General features: G+C 36.7%; 1 protein-coding gene across 1 annotated transcript; it reads left to right on the forward strand.

The window, feature by feature from the left end:
* The first annotated feature begins 3,319 nt into the window (after window positions 1-3,319).
* Window positions 3,320-22,844, forward strand: LOC114354100 (formin-like protein 20). The gene is made up of 12 exons (XM_028306357.1): window positions 3,320-4,192; window positions 4,371-4,434; window positions 4,687-4,772; window positions 5,771-5,849; window positions 6,641-6,800; window positions 6,887-6,913; window positions 7,785-7,862; window positions 8,392-8,440; window positions 8,519-8,678; window positions 9,218-9,456; window positions 9,880-10,140; window positions 22,809-22,844. The coding sequence occupies exons 1-11, from the start codon at window positions 3,637-3,639 to the stop codon at window positions 10,131-10,133; spliced, it is 1,752 nt and encodes a 583-aa protein (XP_028162158.1). The 5' UTR covers window positions 3,320-3,636; the 3' UTR covers window positions 10,134-10,140; window positions 22,809-22,844.
* Window positions 22,845-23,285: the final 441 nt, after the last annotated feature.

Genomic DNA, 23,285 nt, shown 5'->3' on the forward strand with positions numbered 1-23,285 from the left:
ATATTGCCCCATTATAAATCTACTTCTACGCGATGAAATTGACTTTACTGAAAGTTGACCCCGCTGTACCTGCTATTCAATTTCGCTAATATTATTTTCCATTGTGTTGTACGTATTAACTAAGTACATTCTTATTGAATTCAATTTCTATGCTTGTTTTAGTGTGTTTCTGCAGTTCTCAATCTTTGACTCTGAACAAAAAAATCTTGAATTTGTTTTATACATTTACCTATGTACCCGATTGTTTTCATGTATTATTACATAGCTACCTTGACCTATCTATGTTTAATTAATATTTTTTTTATGTTCATGTTGTACTGTAAATCTTAAAACTTTTTAGTTAGTAATTATGCAAACAACTGTGATAAGTTTTATTGTAACATAGATTGTATTAAATATTATTATTTATATTTTTATAAATAAATTGTGCCTTACTTCCAACCATGTTATTATTCACCATTAATTATAACTAGTGACAGGTACAATTACTTACAGAATTAGATACAAATGAAGACAAGTAGGAACTACTACTACTACTCTTAGTAAGTACTACCTGCTACCAAAAAAATTAAGGATTGCCAATTCACAAATGTAGCAGGTTTCAGTGCAAAGCGAATTTGTCTTCTTCATAAACAATAATAAAATTGGCTGGTTGACACATTAAAGGTTGTCTGGCATGCACACATGCAGAGCGAATTAACAAAGGTAAAAAACATTAAGATTTCAGTGCTTTAGTGATGACCAAACTATTCAGATTTTTTTGTAAAATTAGGTATTTGCTAGAGAAAAATTAGGTTACACAATATCACTTATTATAATAAATTTTTACCTTTTGTATCATCGATGCTGTACTGTCTGTAATACCTATTTGGCTGCCATGAAATGTAGATGTACAAATTAAATTCTTTCGTAAATATTCAAGGCCTGAAATTACAAGTTGGTGTAATTTATTAGCATCCCAAGTTCAAGTCTAACTACTTAATCTGTAAGTAGTTAGACTTGAACTTGGGATGGGATTGGGATTTGTTTTTTTTTTTTATCCACAACAAGGAAGCTCTTGGCCTGTATCTTACCTCTAACTGCCGGAACACAACAATGCTGTTAACATTGTTGTTATGGCGACAGACTTAGGTAAGATGGTGGTAGCTAGCCAGGCGGACTTAGAACAAGCCCTACCACTAACCAAACCGAACAGAAAAATCTGCCCCCACTGGGAATCGAACCCGGGACCTCTGCGTCTGAAGCAGGTGGTCTTACCACTAGACCACAGAGGCGGTTACCTTCCTGCTATCTTTACGTTGTCTTCGGTCCACCGCCATGTCTCACGCTGCGTTTTCCGGTACACGGCCTCCATTAACCATCTGTTCTGCATACTATGTGCCTTTCCCATTGCCACTTCAACTTGCTAATCCGTCGGGCAATATCAGAATTTCATTCGTTTACAAATCTCCTCATTTTTGATTCGATCCCCATTTTTCACATTTAAAATTTTCAGATATTTTTTGACCTCTTTTTTGTCGATAAATATACCTACATAGGTCTATTTTCACCTATTTTCATTATGTGCACTTTATCAAGACTCACACTGTAATAGAAGAAGAATCAACATAACGTTTTACTTTCCCGCCAAGGGCAGGCCGAAGCGAAGCCAAAAGAAACATCGCAACAAGCAACTTTAAGCTTTACTTTAACACACATTGGTTATAGACTTTCGTTTCAGGTCTAAGGTATTTTGGACGAATAAATTTTGCGTAATTTCTCGAACGCTGCCCAACCGAGTTGGATTGACTTATTGTCAATAATCTAGCTAGAGAATTGAGCTTCGAACCGAAACTGGATAGGGTGCAACATGGACATTCGACATAAACTTCGTTTTAAATTCGATATAAACTTGATAAAGGTCTTCGAGCATTGTGCCAAGATCTTTTCCATTGATTCCATCATTCGAAGGTGAATTAATGTTTATGCCGAATCCTTTTGGAAGTGACTTCCAATGCCGCGGTGAACATGAATTTCGGATAACATCTCCCTGCCTAACACCTCGCTGCAGAGGAATACCGAATACCTACTCGTCGGACTGACATGATGGCGTTTTTGTAGGTACAAGCACTTCAGCACCTCGGTATACCTACCTGGAGAGACAGTAACACTGCCCAAGTCTCGATTGAATCGAAAGCTTTCTCATAATCCACGAACGTTAAGCATAGTGGCAAGTTATAGGTACTCCTACTTTAACTCAAGTAATCGTAAAAATGTTCAAGCCAAGAACATTTTTGGTTAAAGCTAAGCTAAGCTAACTTATTAAGACGGCATGCAAAGGCAACGCCGTCTCTGACCAAATCCTTCGGCGTATGGATCCGAATATCCGTTTAGGATATACCTCTTAGTTTAAAAGTTATTACGTTTTATTTACAATAAGTAAATAGAAAAAAATCTATAAAAACATTTAAAAATTTCAGATATTTTTTTACCTCTTTTTTGTCGATAAATATACATAGGTCTAGTTTCACCTATTTTCATTAAGTGCACTTTATCAAGACTCACACTGTAATAGAAGAAGAATCAACATGACGTTTTACTTTCCCGCCAAGGGCAGGCCGAAGCGAAGGATATGACGTCCAACGTTCAGCAGGGTAACTAGGGATGGAGTAAAGCAGGTAGGTAAATATTACATTCTTGTAGAGCGCTGAATCAATTTTGTATAATCATTAATACAAAAAAATAGTATTTTATTATTACATTATTTTAATGTCCTCAAATTTTCTAATATTCTATAAACCAAACTGTAAAATTTTTTCCCTGTTATACATGATTTTAATGATGTAGTTAAATTCAAATTAAGTGCAAATCGCTATGCGAATGCGTGGCTTATCACTTAACTCGACTAAATTGACCGGTTTAGACTCGTTTAGCCGTACAGTACGAGTAGAGTTTAGCACATTTTTTTAGTTTGATAGGCGAGCACCTGCATGGATTTGTTTGACTAAATTAGGACCTAATCGACTAAATTATTGGTATTCTCATGACGCAAATCAAATACACTATGATCGTAATACATAGTGTGAACAACACCATCTCGGCCACTCTTTTTATTCATAATCTGAGGCCACTCTTCATACTTTACCTGTACATCGCCCATATTTTGGTGTGTGTGAAAAAAGAGACATTAATTATTTGTTGTCAAGTTTTCGGAGTTTTCATTGTACATCACTAAACAGTGTGTGGTGATTGGTGGAGCCACGGTGGAGCTGACATTCGTTTCGAATGAGGAATGAACTGTGGGAATGAATGGTGAATGAAGTTTTAAATCTTTATTTGCACGCGATTGTTAGAGTTGATGAGATGGTGGTGTTATTTCTTTTGTTTAAATTTTAAACTTGAAGGAATCATGGTTCGATTTAATTATACCATTATGGTGGCGAGACATTAAAGTATTTGTTGGTGTCAATAATTTGCTTAAATGTAGTATGGATATTTTGAGGACCTTGGTGGTGGCGTAAATTGTGAAAGGTACTGTAGGCTCTGGTCAATGGAATTCTATGACCAGTTTAGTATTAATTTCAAATCTGGACCACTCATTATTTTATTGGAATATCCAAATGATAAACTATTTATGTTATAAGACTTTCTCAAAAAATGAACGCACATAGTGAACAAAATGGCCGCCACGTACCGGTGCAAGCTGTTCCTACTACTGCACTGACGGATCCCCGTACGCGTAATTCGCCTACAGATAAAAACCGGGTTTGTAGGGATTACGTTTGGGGAATTTGTAATAAGTATGGGCAGTGTAAATACCGCCATGAGTGTTCGCTGGAGGACATGAAAAAAATTATACGGTTCTGTCATAATTTTCAAAACAGAACAGGATGCGTACGGCCTGATTGTACCTATCTGCACACATCCAGCGAAGAGGAGAACCTATTTCTGACAACAGGGAAGCTCCCAAAAGTTCTTCTGGATAGGCACACTGCCATGAATGCCGCAGCCGCAGCAGCAAGTAGCGTCGCGAGCAGCTACAATCCGACGCCATCCGTGAGCTTCATGTCGCCGCCTCCGCCACCACCGCTCCCGCCGCCTCAGACGGTGCCGTCGGTGATGCCACCACCGCCTCCGCCACCACCACCGCCTCCACCACCAAATGAACCTGCAGCAGTGCACCCGGTCCCCACATTACCCACATTATATGCTGGTAAATTTGGTCACATGGTATTTTAACATTATACAATTCCATTATTCTGTGTGAAGCTAATAAACTTTAAAGCTTAATTATTTTCAATGTTTTGTCTATTTAAATTTTATATTAGGAGGAATTTTACGAAATTTGTGTCTTCATGTTAGTTTCAATAGTTAATTTTTTTCTGTTTCAGCACCACCACCTCAAGCACCTCCAAATTTCCAAACAACCCAACCGCCTCCATTTCTGCCACCCATGTAAGTTATTTAATAGTGATCTTTTTACTTCTTTAGTGTTTCTAAATTATTATTTCTTATAATTTTATTTTAATAAGGTCCAATTTAGTTTAGATAGTTTTTTTCTACCATTTATTGCAATATGTCCATCTGTCAGGATCATTCAGCAATATTTATAATTGTTTATTTTATTAGAAACCAATTAAAAGCATACTTATTTACTTTGGAAGTATACATTTATTTTTCTTGACCTACTTTGTATGTTGTCAACAGTTTTGATGCTAGTAGACCACCACCTCCATTACCAGCAACAGTAAAAAATGGCTCAATGAAAAGACCTAATAGTGATGCCAGCGATGGTGAGTATTATTTATTGACATTACTTTTGTACTGAATTAACTTATTTTGACGTAAATGAAACAGATAGTTAGATTATTCACACTGGCTATGAGGCATTAAATTTATTTTGGAGTAAGTGGCTGCTATGTCACTCACATAAGTGTTATTTCTTTCTGGTTAATTAACATACTCACATTTATATACCTAGCTAGTTATTTTTAACTCAATCATAATAACTTATTATTTTTTTGCTTTGCGATAAGACACAAAATGTTTACTTTGTTATGATAAAGCATTTAGTATTCCCAGTGGCATTCAGCGAATCTTCTTTAATTTACAAATATAATTTAAAACATGTATAATTTGAAAAAATACTTGGATGAAATTCCTTCAATGGTTTCCTTGTATAAGTGTAAAGATCAATATTGGACGGAACATTGTATTAATTATTTCCAAGCATACATGTATTATTTAGTTTATATTTAATAATTCTTAAAAAAATATATATACAGCTATACATATATTTTAATATGAAAATATGATTATGCGTACCTTCAGTTTTTTTGAATAATGTTTTTATATTATATAAATTCATTGCTTTTTATATATTACATGTAAGTTCCATACAAACAAATAAAATACAATCTTGGTTTGTTTACGTTTTCCTAGTATCTTAATATCTGAATTTATTTTGATGTTGTTTCATTCCTTACATATAACATTTTGAAAGTGTACTACTAACATTGCGATGTATAATTATTATGCAAAGTAATCACCATTTATTACACTTGCGCGTGTAATAAAAGTTTCTAGTCTAGGAAAATGTAATCAATTAACACATTGACAGTTGCGAAATATCAACTATAACTCAATGGTCTTAATATAAAATTATATTTGTGTACTACACTGTCAATGTGTTATAATGTATTCAATAATTTGTTTTCTGTGAATATTTTACTGCAATGGAGTAAATGGCTAATGTTGCATTTTGCTTGGCGTGCATTGATTTTGTTCTCAGCTGGCCCAAGCAAAGTAAGGAAATTGGACGACGCGAAGCCTGACAAAATGTGTGAACAATGCATACAACGAGAGTTAAGGTTTGCCTTCCTGCCATATATCAATTTAAACTTTCGCATGTTTTCGAATTTTATTATTGTTTCAGATGGTAAATATTTAGAAGCGACTGTATTATATAAGCTATAAAAAAATTTAAGCGAATTTATAGTATATTTATTTACAAAACTAATTTTTAATGGTTTCTTAACATTTGTTCGTGTCTTGAATATTAAGAGCAACGTCATGCCTTGATAATATTATAATTAAGTGCAAATAAATCTCTTGACAGTAGCTTAGAAAATATGGGAAACATTGGTCAAGAAATGAGTAAAAAATTAATTGAGAGTTGACCTGGCTCTTACAGCGATTTTGGAAATATTGATTTTCGATATATCCTAAGTTACAGGATAGAATAACATCGTAGTTACGGAATAGTAGTAAAATTAACGAACTGTTCTCACAATGCTTTTGAATAAAAGTCAAGAAATAACCCGCGTTAAGTGGCTGTGCGAAAATATTGAATAATTGTTGTGATCTGAGGTTAAGTGAGATTGACACTGTCGAATTTTCTTTTATAAAATCGAAAGTAATATAAATGGCTTGAATATAATTTCGTTGAAATGCCATCTACGATACAATAGTTAATGTTGCGCAGCGATGATTTATATGGCAACGCGTTTATCATCGAAGTGGGCATGGATGTAACACACAAATCAACCATTAAACACGAGCATTATCTTGCATAGTTTCGTTGTCGCGATAAAGCTGTAGGTACAGTTTATTATTGTAGTGCCGCAAATCTTCATTTTACGTTGGTCATTCTATGTTACAGCAGCGAACTATGTATGCAAGAAATAGAAAAGTTAAATCGACAACAAGAATATAAAAAGCTGCTATACAAAACCAAAGTCCAAGAGTTGGATAATTTGAAGGCCATGCTAAGGTTCCTACTGCCGCCGGATATTTGTGTCGCTGTTGAAGAAAATATTGACGTACGTAACTCACATGTTGTCGATTAATAAATTGCATTTGTTGCGTCACGCCATGATGTCATATTATATTTTTATATCATTTGCAGGGAGTGCAGAATTCGCCGCTTTTGTCTGTAAGTATCATTATTACCTATTTTAAAATGTATTAATAAAAACAAAAGCTCGGCATAGATATTTACTCCAACTAATTTTAATAAACAGACATGTGCAATGGTTTTGCGGCGTAAATCAGTGGGGTTACTCTTTTTAACACCGATTCGTATTTCAATGCTCATGAATAAGTACCACCTACGTCAAAGGACTTGAGGTCTTCCCAGTTGTAGGTGAACGATTAAATTGTAGTAGAGGGAGTCAGGTACTCCTTGTCGCAGTTCCTTAGGAAAATAACCACTAAAAGGAAACATTCACTTTTCCAGGTGAAATCAGTTGCTTGCTGTGGTATTGTGTTCTACTTCAGTAAACGATTGTTTTCGTTTTTTATTAACTGATCTTGTCTCGACAAAGAAAAAATTCTGTAGCAAAAGTGATGTGTCATTTTATTAGACTTGCCTGTAGAGTGTAGTCTAGCTAACATTTTCAGAAAAGTTTGAATTTCTTGGAGTAGATTATTACCCATATTACTAGTTAGACTAGGGGGTCATTAGCAGTTAAACAATACTAGAGGGGTAGCGGGACGGGAGTTAAGAGGTCGTACCACACTTAAAGGGATCTTAACCGTATCGCCTTTCTCTTCGCCGTCTACTAGATACAGCGTAACATGAAGCGAGTAGTTTTTTGGATCATATCAGTTTAATCAGTGAATATCTAGCTTTAGTCAGGTTTTTGTCAGTCTTCCCTGCTTCTCTGTGAATGAAAATAGTTGACCTAAACTGACAGTTAGGAGTAGCCCCACTGATTGAATGTCGATGTCGTTTCATTATTTTTTTTATACCTTGAATTAGGATACCTACTTATCAAATAATTTTATTCTGTTTTTATTTTAAGGTTCCTATGTCGCTGATGATACATAGATTGTTTGAGGATAACTTTGATGGTTTTGGTGCAAGCAATTCGCTAGATTCAGTAAGTATATTATTTTTATGCTAATTTTGTTATTGTGGACAAATTAATCACGAAACTGTTGTTGTCTCTATAAGCTGTTGGTAACGAACACCACCTATTTATTAGTACTTACTTATTTATTTATTTATCACTACACAGTATAATACAAAGTCGTTTTCCTGTCTGTCTGTCCCTATGTATGCTTAAAAATCTTTAAATCTACGCAACGGATTTTAAAGCGGTTTTTTATTAGATAGAGTTAGGAAGGTTTATAAACTTAGCACCCGTTAGTAAAAAATATAGCAGATTTATTATGTAAAAAAAAAACCAAAATATTCTTATTTGTTCATTTTCACATCAAGTAATTCTTTAAAAAATATTCCTCATACAACTGTCATTTCAAGGTTACTTTTTGGTTTTTAGGGTTCCGTAGCCAAATGGCAAAAAACGGAACCCTTATAAATTCGTCATATCTGTCTGTCCGTCCGTATGTCACAGCCATTTTTTTTATCATTGTTATATACTAACTATTATTTTGTTTTTATTACAGTTACAAGCATCATCAATAAGGGACATTGTATTGAGTTATTTACTCAATGGTAAGTACTCAGTTCGTAAAATATCGATTTAATTTCAAATCTCAAAAAATATTATTTATTTTAAACTGCAATTTTCAGCTAATACTACAACGACAGAAAGAAATTCGCCCTTAGACTCATGTACCATCGAAAGCTTGCTGCGAATGAATGCGGCAAACGACAACGCATTAACGCCGAGGCGTTACGTGAACGGACAGACTGCATCCCGTCCTGAGCACGTAGCTGCGAATAACAGCAGGTGCGTTGGTTTTATTCATTTGTAATTCAAGTCTTTTATTAAAAAACGAAGTTCAAAACTAGACTTAAGACAACAAATAACAATGTAAGAACGCACGAAGCGGTTTTCGTCCGTGTTTGCTGCGGTTGCGGGCCCTCTGGTTCTGAAGGATGTGAACGTAAAAAATTAAAACACATTTCACGACGCGTTTTACGCTCGCGGCATTCGCACAGAACTCCGATCACAAGAGTTTGAAAATAAAACACGTCACGTCGTACTAACTGACCACTGAGCTATCGACTACCTACGTCCGAATCGATGAAGATATCACAATAGATTCCTTTAAGAAAACTCGTCCTTTTTAGGAAAATTGTATTTCAGTGGAGATCTACGACGTTTTCTATCTCTACTAAACCAACACGTGCAGATCGCCATCGCCGGCGCGATAATAGGCCAATGACAGGACGCGCAACCAAAGACAGGGCGCGCGACATGTCATTCGCCTATGATCGCGTAAAATATGCGCGTACGTTAAATAGAACCAATGTAACGTTGTCTAGGCCAGCGTTTCCGAGCACCTCCAATGGCTCTCCGCGCCCGTTTCCACCTCCAACGACCGCTGCCGGGCCGGCGCCTGTTGGGCCCACGCTGGGGCCATCGACGGCGGGGGCGCCCACGCCGGCCGGGCCCGCGTCCGCCGGCGTCACGCCCCCTGCCTTCCCGCCGCCCTACCAGCACGCCGGGCCGCCGCCGGGGATGCGACACCCCTTCCCTCCGGCGTACGGGCCGCCGCCTTCTGGTGAGTTCTTCTACCTCTTTTTAGGCGCTCGACAGTTATCCAACTTCATGGTTCACTAAGGCCTACTGTCCACATAAACCGCACGTCATGCGCACGCTATTGCTTGCATCTTGCGTATAAACAAAACTGTCCACAAAGTGACACGTTGGGCCTACCTTTAGTCTTCCGTTCGTGATGCGGTGTGCATTCGTCAAATGACGGACAGTGTGCCTTACTCAGCCATACTTAATCTTAAAATACAGGACTAGAAGCGTAGTAGAAGTAGTTTCAAATGTCCAAGGATATTTATATTTATTTATCAATAAAAGTGGTTCGACTACATATGAACAGTTTTCTACCATAAGGAATCCAGAACCGTTCCATTGTGCTGTGCTGTAATATTCTGACTTGTTTACTGAGACTGTACAGTCCTATCGGTTGCAGGCGCGGCCCCGCCGCCGATGTTCGGCGCGCCGCAGCCCGGCCCCTCCTCGCAGCTGCAAACCAATGGCCCTCCGGGTCCCATGGTCCCCCCCGGCCCGCTTGGGCACCCTGGCCCAGTGGGTCTGCCCGGGCCCCACGGGCCGCTAGTCGCGGCGAACCCTAGGCATGCCACGCCGCCCCCGCCGCCAAATGGACATTACAACCAGTACATGATGGGCTTCCATCCACCCCATTTTTTCCCACCATATCAATAACCAAGAGGTATGAATCTCTTTTAAAGGCTGGCGGTTACGCAAAGAAGACTGATCTCAATTGATAATCTTGCTGTGATAACAATGATGCCTTTATTGTTTTTTTATTACAAGCTTTTATTTACTTTCACAAGTCTGGAGCGAAATAATTTAATCCTATACATATAGTACTAACGAAAAGTTCTCGTCAATACGGATGAAATGAGCCCAAACTCGATGGGCTTGTGTCGTTTCAGTGCGGATTTCCTATGGCTACCTTCCGGCTTCATCATCAGACCCTGGTTACCATATCGGATTGAAGTTCTCGTCAATACGAATTAAATGAACCCAAACTCGACGGGCTTGTGATATTTCAGTGCGGATTTCCTATGAGCACCTTCCGGCTCCATCAGCAGACCCTAGTTACCATTTTTTTTTTTTTTTTTTTTTTTTTTCCCCCACNTTTATTTTTTATTTTTTTCACCCCACCACCCCGGATCACGAGTCGGCCAGTCCGACCCCTTCACCGTTCGGCTATCGTGGCTTAAATATAAGATTTAAGTTATCGTCAATACGAATTAAATGAGCCCAAACTCGATAGGGTTGTGTCTTTTCAGTGCGGGTTTCCTATGGCCACCTTCCTGCTCCATCATCAGACCCTGATGGTTACTATATAGGATTAAAGTTCTCATGAATATGAATTAATCGAGCCCAAACTCGATAGGCTTGTGTTATTTTATTGCGGAGCTCCTATTATGGCTACCTTCCAGCTTCATCATCAGATCAGCTCCATGTCATCATAATATTGCATTGTCATCCGACTTACACATGCATCCAAAATTTCAGCTCAATGGGAAACCGGGAAGTGGATCAATTTTATCAGACATGTGAAAGTAAATAAATCATCGCGGTGTTCGATTTCAATTTTGACTGGCCTATAGTGTAAAGCTGGGTTGCACCATTTTACTTTAGCTATAACAAATGTCAGAAATCTGTCAAACACCTTACAAAAACACCGGTTATCGTTAAAGTTACGGTCAAAGTTAAGTGGTGCAACTCAGCCTAAGTTTAAAAAAAACAGCATTACTTGTAGATAATATTTATGATGCTCGTCATTATACTTTAATTCAGTATTTTAACATATTTTTGTTTAGAATGAGTTTACAAGTGATGCTTTACAATAATCAGTATTACTTTATAAGTTCCTACCATCCAAAGAGTTTTGTTAACCTTAAATAATAATAAGTAATATTGTAGCTTGCTAAGCGAATACTTTACTAGTTTTATTAGTCCAAATGCAATTAAATGTGTAATGTTTTATATTTTTATAAGGCTGATGCACATTTTTGTGCTCAGATTAACACTATTGTGTTCTTATATTATTAGACTGATTTGAATTGAACAAGTAAGTTAATATGTAACCAATTTTTGCCTGGAATTTAATCGGCCTTTGTGTCATTTAAATTGTGAATTTAATAATGTTGTGTTGATTGTGTTTGTGTATGTTCTAATTGAAGTTAGGAAATGTAATAAATAAGAATGATGCGGTAGTAGGAGGCCCCTGCCTCTTGTTCGTTAACTGGGACAAAGATTGGTTCAAATTTAATGTCTTGTAACAAATCTGAAGGAAGATATCCTAGCAGATCTCAATAGAATAGGTATATCATGACAAGTGTGATCTCAAACTGATCGCATACATATCTAAAACTATCAAATACTCTGTATAATATAATAATTTAAAAGTAAAATGTTGTAAGACTGATTTTTATATAAAAAATAAGACTATAAATGGTGCTATTAAAAACTTATAAAGCTGGCAGTACACAGATAGGTTATTTGGAATATCATTGTGAATATAATTTTAGTTATAAACCTGATTATGTTATAGCTTTTTTACTGGTGGTAGTACTTACATCACCTTACGATTGCAATAATAATTATATCAGGGGTGGCCTCCTGTTTACTAACGAAACCCTGGGTGATCTACCACTTAAATACTTCTTGAAATCTTAAATTGAACAGCATAGTTTAGTACACAATTATGTAGTATTTTTTGCCTTGACACAATCGACTGGACTAATAGTCGCGATCGACCGGTTTGCCACACCTGAATTATACAGGGTGTCCCGTAATGTAACGTCAAGCCGAAACTGGGTGTTGAGGCAAGTTGTGCTGGTTATCAGATAAATATAAAAAAAAAATCTATGTGGCATATTTTAAAAATAATAGGCATTTAAAAAAAATCTAAAAATTCTACTCCAGGTGATGGTCCTTTTACTCGTGTTGCCACAAATCTTCACTTTTTCCAATTTTTTTTTGTTATGTTACACTGAATAATGCTTCTCTAAATTGTTATCAAAATTACAAAACCAGCAGCTCCAGCTTGGATGAAAAAAATACATTAGTCCCAAAAAATTTTTCAAAATAAAAATTTTGCCTAGTTTAAACTGACTGTAATGAAAAAAAAAGTACTACGCGAGTGTGGCAAGTGACGTCATAATTTGGCGCATTTAGTAAGGATTCCAAAATGGTATAACACTTGGTAAATTTTTGCAGTAATTGTCGACAATTTTTGGTTTTTTGGAAATAGTCCCGTTTTTAACTTTATCTACCTTGGTTAAAAATTATTATTCTAATGTGCCCAAAGTCACAGAAACTTTTGTCATTATGACAGTAATTAGTAGTTGGCATACTGTGACAAAAGTCACCCGTGCGCGCGCGCTTTTACTACCTGCTCTGCCTGCACTTGTACTTGGTAACAGGGATAATAAGGATATGAAGTTTCGGTTATGGATACGGTTACGGATATTAGAATAATATTATACCGGTTTCGGCTACGGTCACGGATATGAAATCATTTCAGATTATCCGAAACTTTCGGATAATTTCGGTTACGGAATTATTAGAATTTCAAAAATATAGGTATAATACAAATAGCAAGATGCTGCGTGAGCGTGACCCACATAGCTACTTTATGTACCAACTAAGACGATACCTATGTATGAAAAAGGTAAAACAGGCTGGCATATTAGATGGTGCCAGCGAATGCCAGACAAGTTGGTAACAAACAAATATTAAGATTTCAATTCCAAGACGGGCCGCAGACCGCAAACTGCAACCGCAAACTGCAAAAACTATGACATCGGCAGCGCGGCATTGCAGCTGCGGCGTGTATACTGCAGATTTCATAGAGTTTTGCAGTTTGGAATTGTACCCTTAGACTCCGCCTTTATCCGAAACTATCCGTAACTTTTGAATCAGTTTCGGTTACGGTTATGGATATTTTTTTATTTCGGATATCCGATAGTTTCGGTTACGGTTACGGATATCCATAACATGCTATCCCTGCTTGGTAAGATGGCCCTCTCCGTCCCGCTCATACCTTTTAAAATGGCTTCTCCACCTCACTTAAGCCAGAAACTTGAATTTTGGGCACATTAGAATAATATTTTTAACCAAGGTAGATAAAGTTAAAAACGGGATCATTTCCAATAAACAAAAATTGTCGACAATCACACCAAGATTTTACAAAGTGTTATACCATTTTGGAATCCTTACTAAATGCGCCAAATTATGACGTCACTTGCCACACTCGCGTAGTACAATTTTTTTTTCAGTACAGTCAGTTTAAACTAGGCGAAATTTTTATTTTGATATTTTTTTGATAATAATGTATTTTTTTCATCCAAGTTGGAGCAGCTGGTTTTGTAATTTTGATAACAATTTAGAGAAGCATTATTCAGGGTTACATAACAAAAAAAAAATTGGAAAAAGTGAAGATTTGCAGCAACACCAGTAAAAAGACCTTCACCGGGAGTAGAATTTTTTGATTTTTTTAAATGCCTATTATTTTGACAAAATGCCACATAGATTTTTTTTTATATTTTTCTGATAACCAGCATAACTTGCCTCAACACCCAGTTCCGGCTTGACGTTACATTACGGGACACCCTGTATAGTTGAAGGCCTTCCTTCAACTCAGATCCTTATCTACGGCAAAATTACATAATTATATTAAATTATTATAAAATTGTTAAACGACAAAATAGGTTATAGCATTATGCATTATTAACAAATTTCAATTTCCAAACAAACATTCCACTAAAGTAAATTATGATGACTAACGTATTTATTTTCGTAAATACAGGGTTCAAATTATTTGCTATACAGGATGGAAACGATAAGTGTTCTCACTCGATTATTTCTAAACTATACACGATATCTAAAAACTGGTTACTGATCCCCAAAGTCCTTCACGAGCTCTATCTATCGGTATTACAGGATAAACTGGATCTATCCAAAAATTCAATTTACTAAATGTATGGAAGATGAATACGTAAACGATCCAGTTATTCCGTTTGTAGAGCTCGTGAAGCATTTACAGGACCAGACCAGTTTTTAGATATTATAGATTAGTTTAGAAATAATCGAGTGAGATCACTAAACTTATCGTTTCCACCCTGTATAGGCAGTCTGACTTATGTCCTTCAAAATACTACAACCCTATGTGGTCTTGACGCGCCAGTATTTGTAAGATAATTTGATAATTGGTAGGCGCGTCCCCACTAAGCAGTGCGGCTAAGATTTCTTAATATTTAATTACGTCTAATAATATGTTACAGTCAAAACTCATAATCGGTCAAAACCATTTTGACTGCAATAATCAGTCAAAAGTGATTTTGACTGATGCCCTTGGTCAATATTACTTATGACTGATTTTTCCAGTCAAAAGTGGTTTCGATTTGACCAAGAGCGTTAGTCAAAACCACTTTTGAGTACCAAAATCTGTCAAAAGTGGTTTCGCCTGATTTATATATTTACCAATTAGTCAAAATTTATAAAAAGTGTTATAATTTGTGGAAATTACTCGGAAATCATAAAAAATGTGTTAAAAACATTTTAAAATGTAACATTTTTGTGATTTGTGCATACAAAGTGATCACACCTAACTTAAGTACATCAGTAATGTTGCTAGGTATTCGTCAGGTAAAAGATAAGTCGATTATTTATTTGTTCGGTCAGTTAAATAAAATGCTTGCATTCAATAGTGGTTTTGACTAACGCTCTTGGTCATATTGACCAATGACATCAGTCAAAACCACTTTCGACTGATTTTTTGCAGTCTAATGTGCTTTTGACCGATTAAGAGTTTTGACTACAACATATACAATGTAAATGGCACATTGAGTATAGACTAGCTAGAGCATTAACTTATAACATAACAACGAGCCCCTCTATGAAATGTAGTGTATCATTCCTTCACGAAAACGTCGTACATTTTTACCTGTATTGTGCTATTCGCTACATTACATAGAAATGCTCTAGTGACTAGAGTCTATCCATAAGTTAACGATTGTGGCATCTACCGTGGTAGATGTTAATTTTCGATTTAAAAAAAAAATAGGTAGATATGCTGTGCTGTACGTTTATAAGAGTTGACGCTAGCCTCGCGCGTAATGGGGGCGCGCATTTGGTGTTTCATATTAATTTTAAGGTGTGCTATTTTTGTACAAAATGGTTTGCTACATCTTATTTCACTGTAGCAATTATATGTGACATTAAGCTAGGTAGGTACCTGTATGTTCAAATGTGCTGCGTCTTATTGAGAGCAAAGAAGCAATTTATAACAACATAAATGTGTATATATTGTAAGAAGGCTATGCGATTTTCAATGCAATTGCGAATGTTCGTACATACAGTCGTGGTCAACTAATTAGGGATAGATAGAATACTAAGCAATACTAAGTGCTCATATCCTATTACTGTGAGCTTCATTCGATATTACTGACTGTTACTTTGTAAACATATTGACTATCAAGTACTCTTTTTAACAGAATACAATAACAACAAAAAAACTTACTAACTTAATAAAAAATCTTAATCAAATCACATGATTCGGTAATTATGGTACGGATGGTCTGGCCACCTAATTAGGGACGCTTAAGTTTTTCCTTCTAAATTAAAAAAAGTTAAAAGTAATAACTTTTATTCTGTTCCTTCGTAATTTCGGCGTCAATTTGAAAAGCGATATTCTTATCTTGCGAGTTAAAAACTTATCAAATTATTAAAGGTAATGGACTGAAAGAAAAGCAACAATGCGCTAAGTTATGATCAATCTTTATCAGTGTGGATGGCCATACCGGTAAATTGCAGATCATCTGAAATGTTCCAAAAACATGAATCTACGATGCAGTGGCTTATTTCAAAATCATGAAACCACAGAAAGTATGCCTAGAAGGAAGAGGCCAATAAAAACAACCCCACAAGATGATCGCAGAATGGTCACACTCGCAAAGAGAGACCCCTTTAAGGGTTTCGTTCTGATCAAGAGCGAGATTTTTGGACCAGAACCGACTGCTGGAGTATCTGCGAGGACCGTCAGAAGGCGACTGGTGGAGGCAAAACTTGTAGGAAGAGTTCCTCGAAAAGTTCCACTACTGAAGATGGAACACAAAGAAGCAAGATTGGCGTTTGCAAGAAAGTATGGACATTAAGGCTTTTGCTCAATGGATAAATTTGCTATTTTCTGATAAGACCAAGATAAATCTTATTTCATCCGATGACAGACAATACGTGCGACGACCTGTAAAGTCCGAAATGATACCAAAGTAAACGAAGAAGCAGGTGAAACATACAGGCGGCAATATAAAAATCTGGGGCTGTTTTTCTAGACATAGAGTGTAACCTATAAAAAGAACTGAAGTTAAACTTGAGCAATTGTAATACAAATAAATATTGGAGAAAACGATGCTATCGTATGCTGAAGAAGTCTTACCAGTCTCATGAACATTTCAACACGATAACGACCCAAAACATGCCGCGTACTCTGTTTAATCGTTCCTAGCGCAACAGTCACCATCACTGAGATGGTACTAGATTGGCCCGAAAACAACTCAGACTTTAGCCCTATAGAGCTTATGGTATGAAACGAAGGAAAAAGTTGCAGCTCAACGTACTGACAATAATATTTCTTTAGAAACCTGTAAAGATTTGATTGCATCCACGCCGCGCCGATGTCAAATGGTTATAACCAACAAAACCAACGATATTGGTTATAAAAATGTGTTTGATGATTTTGTTTTGTATTCTATATTTATTAACCCGGCGCCAATGACGTGAAAATAATTGCAAAGACGATGACCCCGGGTCATATTGACCCACATTTCATCAATCATTTTTCAGGAAATTGTACAAGTAATCTTAATTTTAATTACTGTCTATGTATATAGGGTTATTTACTGAGCTAATAAAACAAAAACAAAACGAANAAATATCAGATAAAACCAAAGAGTTAAAATTAATTTATTTATGGGAAATTATGAGTCAAGCCGCAGATATAATAATATTTTAGGCTGTTTTTATACAGAAATAAATTAGTTTATTATTATTATTTTTCCACGGTATCTAACCTTTGATTTTAAAACTAAGCCACGGGAATATTAAGAGGCTTCTAAAGTTCTAATATACTAATTCGCCTTCTTTTAAATGCCACCTAACTATTCCAAAGAAAGCGTCAAATAAAAAACAATATGTATTATGACTTGTCCTCCTGATTTATTTGTTACGGTAAATGTGATAAAAATTATGAATAATTACCGGTTATTATGAAATAATTATGATTTGGTAAATGTAATTAATATGAGATCATTTATACATATGTATATGTATCGGGTTGCCAGGTGTCCGGTTTTAGCCGGACATGTTTGGCTTTTTACGGTCTTGTCTGGCCAAATATTGTCTTGTCCAGCCTGTCCGGCTTTTGTTAGGCTTTTTATGCGAAAGAAAGCCGAGCTACGGAATAACATCAAGCGCTGGGCAACCGATGATGATAGTACTTCGTGAGCTATGACACTAATTTTAAAGTAAAATGTCCGGCCAAATGAAGCACAGAGTCTGGCTATTGTGTTTTTGGACCTGGCAACCCTATGTATGTACTATCGGGGACTCGAACGCCTTGACACCTTAAGGGCCTAAATTGTTTGCACACACACGCTCGATTGCTCCGCCCCCGTTCATTCATGTTTCGGGTCTAAAGCAGCGTCGGCGCACCACTGTAGATGTTTGCCCTAGCAAACCAAGCTATATGTAAAGCTATTAGGATTGAGTATTGCTTATTACCCGCATCCGTAGCGCTCGTTTGGCAACGTCGCATTTTAGTCAATTTTAAACCCAATAAAGAATCGTTACAAATATTATATGAGGCTTCGTGTAAAATTTGAACTAGCGATTGCCCGCTCGGGTCACAAAATTGCTATCGCACATGCCGAGGTAACTATGCAATTTCCCGAGAAAAAAGTAGCCCTTTCTACAATTATTGTTGATATTATGAGTGTAAATCTCATGATATTAGTTTAGCTAGTTAGGGCGAGAAATACAAAATCATACAGTTGCTTTCGAATTTTACTTATTTAATAGGTATTTAATTTATTCGGAACTTATTTAAACAATATGTTATTGAATTAATTAGTAAAGAGTTAAGGAATATTTGTGGCTTAAAAACAATTATTGTAAGATCTGGCTATAACTTTCTTAAATCCTTGAATGTAAATAAAAACTTATAATAGGTTTCTATTTATTTTTAATGCATATTTTGTTTTCCGTTTTAAAGAAACACTTATCTTTAAAACGGAACATCTCACATCCAGGTAATTGGTTATCGTAAATATAAAATTCGCCCGCTGTGTCCTGAAGAAAAATTTTTTTTCACCTACTTTTTGTGAAAAAAGTACCATACAATGTTATATTTTTATAATCCTGATAAATGTAGCTTTCAGGTCATATTTTTTTATTAGATTATCTCCAGTGGTTTAAAAGTAAACGACGTTTATTTAAAAAAAAACTTTTTGGTTTTTGTGAATTTTACTCCATATTTCTATTTTTTTGTATGAAAAGGCAAAAAGTTTGTTCTAGAAATGAATTCGCCATCCTTTAATTATCCGAAAATGATACCACACTTGCCCTTATACCCATAGTTTTGAAGATATAGGCCTTAAAGTGAAGCGCGGCGGAAGGAAACTTGCCCCCCCTCCCCCTGCTACCACAGGGGGGGCTCCCGATGTCTACCGACGGAAATCCACTCAGGAGCACCCAAAGAACCACTGTTGCAAAAATGAGCCTTCTATACCAAAGTGGAGGGGTTCTTGCACTAAATTCCCTACTATAACAAAGACATTTTGACTAAAACTTAAAAAAGAACAACATAAGCTAGCACTAAACACAAAATAAGCGAATAAAAGTAAGTCACAAAATCACCGCGCCATCGATGACGCCGGGTCATAATGACCCGTTTTAATTTGAAGCCTGTGTATCTCGCTACGCAAGCGGAGTCACAATACGTTAACTAACGGAATGGATTTAGGGAGGTTCTATCTCCAGCTATATGAACGCTCGAACCACAAAATGGACGCAAAAAAAAATTATGAACGTTTGAAAATGCCTCGGGTCAATATGACCCAGCGTCATTGACGCCGGGTTAATGAAAACTTTTTATGTAACAAACACTTAAATAATTTCCAATTTATAATAATTTATTTACATTTACAGTGAAAGTGTTACGTGTCCCTAATTAGTTGTCCATCCCTAGGTCAATAAATGTGTAGGTGGCAATGATTTATTTATTTTAAAAATATTGATCGCAACTAGCTAGTTTCTATTCTGGCCTTTAAATATTTAGAATACTAGCCAAATTACTTACTATTAATAGGCACAAGCTACAAAGCCTCGTGAAGATTTTTTTTTCGGACTGGAGAGACGGTCTTGTGTTTTAGTCATATAACGTCCCTAATTAGTTGACCACGACTGTATGTAATCAATCTTCCATCTTGTTTGGAAGCAGAATTTACATTGAATCAAGACATAAGACCACAATTTTTACCTGACCGTTTACCGACAACGAGATTTATGGTACAAGTAGAAATTACCAAAAACACAACCCCTTACAAGTAGAAATTACCAAAAACACAACCCCTTTTTAATTAATAAAAATAAAAACCGTGACAGAAAACACAAAACGTTATAATTGTATATTGTTGAAACTAGAATGCACGCACCCTTTTTCTGTTCTCCCCAAAACCGCCCTGTTGCCGAAGAATTCGAGGCTTTTCTTGATATTTTGGAGGCAGTAGTACGGAGGGTGTCTTCACCAGGTCGCTAATTCTGGATGATCCGAATATTAAGTCGGAGGCATGGGAAACCTCCACTAATGTTCGATACAGATGGCGTGAGCCATCCGCGGTAATGCCAGACATCGATATGGCGGCCGCCCAATTAAGATAATCGCTGACTGAGGTGTGAGATGCCAGAATGCCTTCGACGCCGCCTCCTCCCTCGTCATGCTGTCTATTGATGGTTAGCGAACTGGCAGAGCTGCGGATCACACGCATTGCCACCAGATTGACGTACACTGGTAGCCGACGCTTCGATTACGAGCCCCGTAAAATGAAGCTTTCCTTTACACCACCTACGTAGAGACGAAGCGGGCATTAACAACTGGAATCGGCCGCCGAAGATCGAGCGAGGTCATAAATGCTCGCAGTGTGTGATCCATGGGAGGTCTTATAGGGCGGCCAGAAACTACAAACCAGCTCTGACCTCCACTGACAGATCATGGAGCTGGCTCTGCTGGCCGGGGTTGTACTCTACCCAAGTCAGCTTGCCTCGTTTACTCCACCGCCCATACTCGATTCCCGCAGTGTAGAGAGCTCATATAAGGGAGGCGATTGATCTTAGATTTCTCAGAGCTGGAGAGGCGATTGATTTTAGCTCTCTCAGAGCTGGAGAGGCGATTGATCGAAGCTTCCTCAGGGCTGTAGAGGAGATTGATCTTGCTCCCTCAGAGCTGGAGAGGCGATTGATCGAAGCTTCCTCAGGGCTGTAGAGGCGATTGATCTTAGCTCCCTCAGAGCTGGAGAGGCGATTGATCTTCGCTTCCTCAGGGCTGGAGAGGCGATTGATCTTAGCTCCCTCAGAGCTGGAGAGGCGATTGATGTTTGCTTCCTCAGGGCTGAAGAGGCGATTGATCTTAGCTCCCTCAGAGATGGAGAGGCGATTGATTAAAACTTTCTCAGAGCTGGAGAGGCGATTGAGCGTAGGTTCCTCAAAACTGGAGAGGCGATTGATGTTTGCTTCCTCAATGATATCTGACACAAAAAAAGAAAACAATCACCAAGACATTCCCCACATTTTTACAGCAGGTTGTTTACTTATGTATGTATTTAGTTACAATGCCAAGAATACAAGTCAGGCAGCCACTACACTAAAACTGAGACTACGTCGTTTTACGTGATATAACCACACACACAAAAATAACAACATGGCATTGTTTTTGTACGAGTCCCGCAAAACGACGCGATTTATGGCTAGGGCAGTTTTTGTGATATTCTAGTTCTCCAATATAAAGGATGTCCCAAAATTAACGCAAGATTCGAATTAAATAGAAAACACAGTTTTTAGTCTATTGATTGTAATTTTTTTATTGAATCATAAAGTACATAGGATAGGATATTTAAGGAATAACACATCGGAAAAACGGTTAAACTCCACGGTTTTGCATACATACGCAACCGTTAAATTTCTATGACCATTTTACATAATGTGGCTGAATTTCGTTGTTGTAACCGGCTGTTTCGGGCTTGTTGACATACCTAGACCTGTGATCTAAAATAACCCCATAAAAAGAAATCTAATGGTGTTAAATCACACGATGTAGGAAGCCAATTCTAACCACCGAAACGAGAGAATATCACCTGGAAATGGCTCATGCAGTATGCGGTGGAGGCCATTTTCCCGATGTTTTATTCCATAAATAACAATATCCTGTGTACTTTATGATTCAATAAAAAAATTATAATCAAAAGACTAAAAACTGTGTTTTCTATTTAATTCAAATCTTGCGTTAGTTTTGGGACACCCGATTCATCGACAGTATTTGCACTCGGCATAACCGCGTGCCTTAACACCGCTATTACCTCATCGGCATGATCGCGTGCCTTCAACCCCGATTGGACAGCAATGTCATTCATATTGTGTAAATAATAATGTAAATAACATTTTCTTGTGTTGATCTTCTGCGGTTACAATGTTATACTTCCACTTTCTACTTATTATGCCATCGGTTTCCTGAATTTTGGTCCCGCTATACAATTCCATTTTCCTCATAATTCCTTCCAATATGTACATACATTTAGACTTGCGTTTCCATTGTTTTTATCAATTAATGTTATATGTACCTGATTTTATACTAATGTATTTACTATTTTTAAATACCCAATGCATATTTATTAATTTAAATCATAATTTTTTGTGTTCATGTTGTTACCGTACTTAAAACTTTTTAGTCAGTAATGTATAGTTGCAGCCTTGATATAATTTTAATAGATGATATGTACTGATATATCTTATATTTTTTATAAATAAAATGTGCCTTACTTCCTTAATGATGTTTTTATTCACCAATACATACCGATTAATCTAAATGGAATGCACACACAAAATTAAATAAAGTTACTTTAACTGCAATAAAGAACTGCTAAACCCCAAATAGTAGTTAGTGTTTCAGTGCCAAGCGAAATTGTTGGGTGGTTGACACCACAAGGTTGGCTGTCGTGCACCGATGCTGAGCGAATTGGCAATTAAGGTAACGAACATTATTGTCTGTGCTCGATGTTGATGCTTATCCGCTTTTATGTTTTTTCTTTGCAGCTCCGTGCCGCCCAAGTTTGGTCGACACGAGTCGTGTATGGACAAATACGAGTGTAGAGTCAAATACTACGAGTACTGTAGAGTCAAATACAAGTGCAAAATCTAAAAAAAGCGTGTGCTTGCGGAAGAGACTTCAAAAAAACAAATGCGAAACATAGTCATATTTATGTAAGTTAACGTAAGGAAAACTATAATTTTAAGGAGCTGTACATAATTTGTAGCTAGGTAAGATTTATTTGTAGTGTATAAATAGACAATTAAGTTATCTATTATATTTCTTTTTTAAATGTATAATATTAATGGCTGGTTTCTTAAATGACAACTATCCGTGTATTCCATGTAGTCACTCAATAGAAGCTACAATTTAAATGGAACTGTTGTTAAATGCTAGATTGAGTACTTGTTGTACAACTTACCTTTTTATTATACAATTAGTTTTTATCATCGATGCTGCACTGATAACCGTTACAGGACAGC

The sequence above is a fragment of the Ostrinia furnacalis genome, unplaced genomic scaffold (genome assembly GCF_004193835.3).
Source record: "Ostrinia furnacalis isolate ACB-3 unplaced genomic scaffold, ASM419383v2 OfSCF1918, whole genome shotgun sequence".
NCBI lineage: Eukaryota > Metazoa > Arthropoda > Insecta > Lepidoptera > Crambidae > Ostrinia > Ostrinia furnacalis.